The sequence below is a fragment of the Octodon degus genome, unplaced genomic scaffold, assembly GCF_000260255.1.
Source record: "Octodon degus isolate 3935 unplaced genomic scaffold, OctDeg1.0 scaffold00021, whole genome shotgun sequence".
Lineage (NCBI taxonomy): Eukaryota > Metazoa > Chordata > Mammalia > Rodentia > Octodontidae > Octodon > Octodon degus.
Window position 1 is genome coordinate 8,674,955 of NW_004524597.1, and position 6,848 is coordinate 8,681,802.

General features: G+C 52.0%; 1 protein-coding gene across 4 annotated transcripts; it reads left to right on the forward strand.

The window, feature by feature from the left end:
- The first annotated feature begins 203 nt into the window (after positions 1-203).
- On the forward strand, positions 204-5,574 carry Zscan10 (zinc finger and SCAN domain containing 10). 4 transcript variants are annotated; one of them, XM_012513999.1, is made up of 6 exons: positions 204-599; positions 768-1,026; positions 1,212-1,276; positions 1,594-1,651; positions 4,028-4,245; positions 4,312-5,574. In XM_012513999.1, exons 1-6 carry the CDS (start codon positions 204-206, stop codon positions 5,572-5,574), a joined length of 2,259 nt encoding a protein of 752 aa, XP_012369453.1. The 4 variants fall into 4 exon arrangements, with proteins under 4 accessions (XP_012369453.1, XP_012369454.1, XP_004627891.1 ...); XM_012514000.1 differs by having other exon boundaries at positions 204-464; XM_004627834.1 differs by having other exon boundaries at positions 4,028-5,574.
- Positions 5,575-6,848: the final 1,274 nt, after the last annotated feature.

The window sequence follows — 6,848 nt, forward strand, 5'->3', positions numbered from 1 at the left end:
GAATTTGTACTCCTCTTACTCAGTTTCTCAGATTGCTAGGATTATAGGTATGAGCTATCTGATAAGAATCTTGATGAATCATGTCTGGTCAGCTGCCCTGCAGCAGCTCTTAACCCATGGCCTTTAGCTCCACAGGTGTGAGAGGAGCCAACAAGAGGAAGCTGAGTAGGCCCAGCTGTGGGAGGTGTACACTGCTGTGAAGGATGCTGGCAGACCCAGTGCCAGCTGCCCTGGGGCAAGAGCAACTCGGAGCTGTCAAGCTGGAGGAGGAGGAGGCTGTTGGCCTGGCAGGTGCCAGGCAGACAGAGGCCAGGCCACGGCCTGAGGTGGCCCACCAGCTGTTCAGATGCTTCCAGTATAAGGAGGACATGGGGCCACGGGCATCCCTGAGCCGGCTGCGGGAGCTCTGTGGCCACTGGCTACAGCCGGCTCTGCACACCAAAGAACAGATCCTGGAGCTACTGGTGCTGGAGCAGTTCTTGAGTGTGTTGCCCCAGCATCTGCTGGGCCGCCTGCAGGGGCAGCCGCTGCGGGATGGAGAGGAGGTGGTGCTACTGCTGGAGGGTGTGCCTCGGGACACCAGCCATTCTGGGCCACTGGTGAGAGGGGCTTGGAGAGGGACTGATCACCCCAAGAAGAAATCTCTGAAAACCTGACTTTCCTCCACCCACTATCTCCTTACCCTCCTGGCTGTGTGAATTTCCCCTCTCCTCAGTCCCATTCTTGTTGGGGGCTGTCACCTCCTAATGTGGATGTGTTTTCAACAGGATTTTAGTTTCAGTGCCAGCAAGAATTGTCCCCGTACAGACATCATCTTCGAGGAACAGGGGGTTCCTTCCCAGGTCCCCAGCTACAGTCCCAAGAAGGAAGAGCCCCCAGCCCTGCTGCCATCAAATGAAGAAGTGTCCCCATCCCAGCCATGGCCTGCCACACCTGCTGAGTCCACAGAGTGGACACCTGCCCCCAGTTCCTGGCAGCCCCTGAGCCCAGGACCCCAGGGGACACTCCAGGCCCTACAAGAAAGCAGTGAGGAGCTGGTGCCCAGACAGGGGGACTGCATGTGTAGATGCTGGATGAGGGCAGAAGGGGCCAGGGTGGGAGAGAGCTGGGCTAGCCTCACATGCATGCGTGATGGAGGACACCTCCTGGGAGCCACTTGGTGGGCAGGGCTATTTTTTAACAGCACTTTCTTCTTCCCCCAATGCTGTTAGCCCCCCAGGACCCCTCAGTGTGGCCTGAGGAATATTCCCGTGATCAAGAGCTGGCTGCTGTGCTGGTAAGCTGGATGTGTCCCTTGCTTACCCTGTCAGGTCCTTCTCAAGCCCAGTTCTGCTTCCCCTTACTTTCCTCCTTATGCTACTTATGGTACTGGGTATGGTACCAGGACTTTTGTAGACCTACATCCCCTGCCCTTTTAAGACAGGTTCTCACTAAATTGCCCAGGTTAGACCTGAAATTGTGATCCTACTGCTTCAGCCTTTCAAGTGCTGAGATTACAGGCATGTCCCACTGTGCCAGTTGCTTTGTCTTTAATTAGTCCAGGCTCCAGTACCTCAAGCCTCATTTATTCACCCAGGGGCCCTGTCTTTACAGGAGTGCCTGACCTTTGAGGATGTCCCAGTTAAGAAGACCTGGCCTGTGCACCCTTTGGGTAAGCAGACCCTTTCCACCATCATTTTGGCCACCAAAGGACTCTGCCTTCACAAATCCAGACCCTTCATCATTTATGGGCCTTGTTGATGGGTTTACTTTTTCTTTGCTTTCCTTTCTTTCTTTCTTTCTTTCTTTCTTTCTTTCTTTCTTTCTTTCTTTCTTTCTTTCTTTCTTTCTTCCTTTCTTCCTTTGTACTTTTGGAGAATAGAGTCTCCCTATGTAGTATGTAGCCCAGGCTGGGCTTGTACTTATGGGGATGCTCCTGTTTTAGCCTCCCTAAATCTGGGATGCTGGGATTAGAGCTGTGTACTGCCCTTCTCAGCATCCAGCCCATTGAATTATTTTTAATTAAAAAAATATTTTGGGGGTGCTGGTTGAGATAAGGTCTTGTTATGTAGTTCAGTCTGGCCTTGAACTTTCTATGTAGCCCTGGCTGGCCTCAAACGGACAACAATCCTCCTGCCTCAGCCTCCTGGGTGCTGAGATTACAGTTATGTGTCACTGTGCCTGGTTTTTTGTCTTTTTGGTTTTTGTACTGGGGAGCAAACTCAGAACCTTGCACTTGCCAAACAGGAACTTAAGCTACTGAACTATCTCCCCGGCCCTGTACCTGGCTCTTTTTTATTTTTATTTCAAGACAGGATCTCACTAAGTCACTAAGCTGCCCAGGCTGCACCTGAACTTTCAGTCCTCCTCCTTCAGCCTCCTAGAGTGTTGGGATTACAGACATATACCTCTGTATCCAGTGTCTATCTTTCTTTTAGATAGCTCCTTGTGTCTGGTCTACACATCAACCTGTTAATTTTGAGCTTTTTAAACATGATCAGAGACTGGGCGTAGTGGCATGCGCCTGTAATCCCAGCTCTTGGAAGGCTGTAAACAGGTAGATCACTACAAGTATGACCTAGTAGTGAGACCCTGAACGCCCTGTAGACCCTTCCCTAAAATAATAATAATAATAATAATAATAATAATAATAATAATAATATAAAACAGATGATCAAAAAGTCAGGTGTAGTGGCACATGTCTGCAATTCTAGCACTCTAGGAGGCTGAGGCAGAAGGATTACAAATTTGAGTCTAGTCTGGATAACTTAATGAAATCTTGCTTCATAAAAAAGACTAGGGATGTAGTTCACTGTGATGGTCCTAATTGTAATCCCCAATGTTGCTGGGAGAGGGAAAAATAGTCAAAAGCTGGGCATGGTGGTACGTGCTACTCAGTGCTATCCAGTTACTCAGAAGGTGGATCGCTACAAGCCTGATATAGTAGTGTGACCCTGAACACCCTGTAGACTGTTCCCTAAAACACAGAAAGGAAAAAAAAATAGTGATCAAGGGAATGATTTCCTGTGGATATTAGGTTTCCATTTGGAGATCAAAGTTGTGATGTCGGCACAACATTTTGAATTTGATAAATAGGCCTAAAATGTATGTTTTAAATTGGTATTATGAGGGGCTGGTGAGATGGCTCAGTGGTCTAAAGCACCTACTTAGAACAAGCTTAGCAAAGCACAGGGACTGCGGTTCAATCCCCCAGCACCACATGCCAGCCAGCCCCACCCTCTGGTGGGCTGAGCTGGCCACACTAAATAAATAAATAAAATTTTAAAAAAATTGGTATTATGATAAATTTTGTTATGCTTATTTTACTGAATTCTTTTTTTCTGGTTCAGCCAACCCTGAGTGTGGTGCTGGGGGTCAAACCAAAGTCCCCTGTGCTTTAGACCACTGAGCTGTCTCACCAGCCCCCCAAAATTGTTTTTTAAATATTTATTTATTTATTTATTTAGCACAGGGTCTCACTACACAGCTCAGACTTGTAGTAATCTTCCTGTCTCAGCCTCCCTAGTGCTGGGATTACAGGCTTGTGCCACCATGCCCAGTTTTGGTGACCAGCATGGCATACTGCTGAGGTTCCGGGACTGGCACGCCATGTGGTACCAGGGATGGAACCCCGGTCCTTGTGCTTGCCAAGTAGGTGCTTAGACTGCCAAGCTATCTCCAGCCCTGGGGAAATTTTTTTTTTTTTTTAATAATTTTTATCCATCTTAATGAGACTGAAAAAAGAATTTACGTGATAAAGAAAAGACCTTTTCATTTGACACAACCCTCCCCGTCCCTGGCTACTGACAATCTGTGGAAGACCTAAGGTATTTCTTTTATTTGTGTGTGTGTGTGTGTGTGTGTGTGTGTGTGTGTGTGTGTTACCATGGATCAAACTTGAGATCTTGTGCTTGCTAGGCAAGTGCTTATGCTCCTGAGCTATATCCCCAGCCCAACCTAAGGTTTCTTACACTCCTTGCCCCATCCTGTTCTGGAGATTCCCAGACCCTCTCAGAACAGGTCTGACACTTTTGTATTTCTTTCTCAGGATTTGAAAGCAGAACTCCAGACAAGGAAGAATTTAAACTAGAAGAGCCCAAAGAGGCTGCATGGCCGACTACCATCTCAGCAGAGTCCCAGGCAGACATCCCTGAGTTAGCAGGAGAGCCTTTCGTTCAGACAGTGGGGCACATGGCAAAGAGCGCTGGTGAAGGAGGAACCCCTCTCGACAGCAGTGAAGTTTTGGAGAGCACCTCCAGCTCAGAGGCCAAAACACACTTTATCTGCACGGAGTGCGGGGTGAACTTCCCGCAACTCTCCCGCCTGAGAAAGCACCGGATGCACTCGCACCCGGGCTCGCGTTCCTTCCTGTGCCTGTGCTGCGGGAAGAGCTTCGGTCGGAGCTCCATCCTCAAACTGCACATGCGCACACACACGGATGAGCGCCCTCACGCCTGCCACCTCTGCAGCCACCGCTTCCGCCAGAGCTCCCACCTGGCCAAGCACCTGCTCACGCACTCCTCGGAGCCTGCCTTCCTGTGCGCAGAGTGTGGCCGCGGCTTCCAGCGCCGCTCCAGCCTCGTGCATCACCTTCTGTCGCACGCCCAGGACCCGAAGCCCACGGCCACCCCGGAGACCGAGGACAAAGTGGCCGAAGCCAAAACGGCAGAGGTGGCTGTCGTCCTGTGTACCCATTGCGGGCAGACCTTCCAGCGCCGCTCCAGCCTGAAACGTCACCTGCGCAACCACGCCAGGGACAAGGATCACGGGGGCGCAGAGGGTGCGTGTGGCCTTAACCCTGGTCCCGAGCGCAGGCCCCACACGTGCAGCGACTGCGGAAAGGCATTCCGGCGCAGCGAGCACCTGGTGACGCACCAGCGCGTGCACACAGGTGAGCGGCCCTTCTCGTGCCAGGCCTGCGGCCGCCGCTTCACCCAGAGTGCACAGCTAACCAGCCACCAGCGTGTTCACACGGGTGAGAAGCCACACTCCTGCCCGCAGTGCGGGAAGCGCTTCCAGCGGCGCGCCGGCCTCGCCCGCCACCTGCTGACCCACGGCGGCCCGCGGCCCCACCACTGTGCCCAGTGCGGTAAGAGCTTCACCCAGACCCAGGACCTGGCCCGCCACCTGCGCAGCCACACTGGGGAGAAGCCGTGCCGCTGCGGAGAGTGCGGAGAATGCTTCAGCCAGAGCGCGCACCTGGCGCGCCACCAGCGCATCCACACCGGGGAGAAGCCCCATGCCTGCGACACGTGCGGCCATCGCTTCCGCAACAGCTCCAACCTGGCCCGCCATCTCCGCAGTCACACAGGAGAGCGGCCATACAGCTGCCCGACCTGCGGCCGCAGCTTCCGGCGAAACGCCCACCTGCAGCGCCACCTGGTCACCCATGTAGGACGGGCACAGGAAGGGGAGGCCCCCCAGGAGTGTCATGAGTGTGGCAAGACCTTCAGCCGAAGCTGCAACCTGCTCCGCCACCTCCTGGTGCACACGGGGGCCAGGCCCTACTCCTGTGCACAGTGTGGCCGAGGCTTCAGCCGCAACTCACACCTGCTTCGCCATCTGCGGACCCACGCGCGCGAGACACTGTACTAATGGCTGCCGTGGCCAGACCCCCAGCCCCAGGTGTTCTTTCCAAGATACCCTCCTCACACCTGCCTCCCTTAGCCCCTCCGCCCTCTAGTACCTCCCTCCCACTCCACCTCAAGCCTCTTGCCTGGCCTCCGGAAAGCAGTTCAAATATCCAAAGTAAAACTGCCTTCTGAAAGTGATTTTCTTTCCTTTTTTCCCCCCTTACAATTTTTTTTTTTAATGTATTTGGTACAGGGTCTCACCACGCAGCTCGGACTTGTAGTGATCCTTCTGTTTCAGCCTCCCCAGCAATGGAATTACAGGAATGTGCCATTCCACCCAGCCTCTGCTGCTGGGCTCAGTGCCTGCCTAACACGTGGTACCAGGGATCGAAACCGGGAGTTTGTGCTTGCCTAGGCAGGCGCTTAGGCCACTGAGCTATCTCCACAGCCCTTTCCCCACCCCTTTTCTTTTGGGTGCTGGAGATGAAGTTGGTTCACACATACTAGGCAGGCACTGTACCACTGAGCTTCACTCCAGACCCCTTAAGCTCACCAAAATACATCTGTCACCCTTACCACTGTGACACACCTGTGTCTCCTTCACCACACCAGCTATACAGGGGTGGTGTCCAGTTGTGACATGCAGCTGAGGAAAGGTTCAGAAATCTATCCAGGACTTTATTTTGCTTCAGAGTCTGCTATCCAGTATATTATGCACAATTCAGATGGAGCTCTTTGAAGTGATTTAAAGGAAATGTTAAATCCCTGGTTGTAGATTATCATGGGAGACCTCTCATCCTGGAAGTCTGATAACAACTTCAAGCTGAGGGCAACAGGTGAACAGAACCTGCCTGCAGGCCAAGTAGGCTGTCACCCATGAAACTCTTAATCCATGTTGGTGTAGGCATTACCCACCAGGCAATCTCCACTGCTGCCCTGCCACCCACTCAGCTGACTCTGGTAAAATTCAAGTGAAAAAATATATATAAGCCTGTTTTACTTGGTTGCTTTCTCACGCACACACACACAAATGGGACTGAACCAAAGCCTTCACCCTGACTTACATCCTTAATTCTTGTGGTTTTTTTCTTTTTTCTTTTTTTTTTTTTTTTTTAAGACAGGGTCTTGGGGCTGGAGAGATGGCTCAGTGGTCTAAAGCACCTACTTGAAACAAGCTTGGCAAAGCACAGGGACCGCGGTTCGATCCCCAGCACCACATGCCAGCCAGACCCGCCCCCTGGTGGGCTGAGCTGGCCACACACACACACAATAAATGTAATAAATAAAAATAAATAA

What these genes read in the sequence shown, in the direction of transcription:
- Zscan10 (XM_004627834.1), top strand. Translation starts at nt 204, where the DNA reads ATGCTGGCAGACCCAGTGCCAGCTGCCCTGGGGCAAGAGCAACTCGGA. An exon ending in CCAGGCCCTACAAGAAAGCA is followed by an intron (nt 1,027 to 1,211) that starts GTGAGGAGCTGG and finishes CAATGCTGTTAG; the next exon opens with CCCCCCAGGACCCCTCAGTG. An exon ending in AAGAGCTGGCTGCTGTGCTG is followed by an intron (nt 1,277 to 1,593) that starts GTAAGCTGGATG and finishes CTGTCTTTACAG; the next exon opens with GAGTGCCTGACCTTTGAGGA.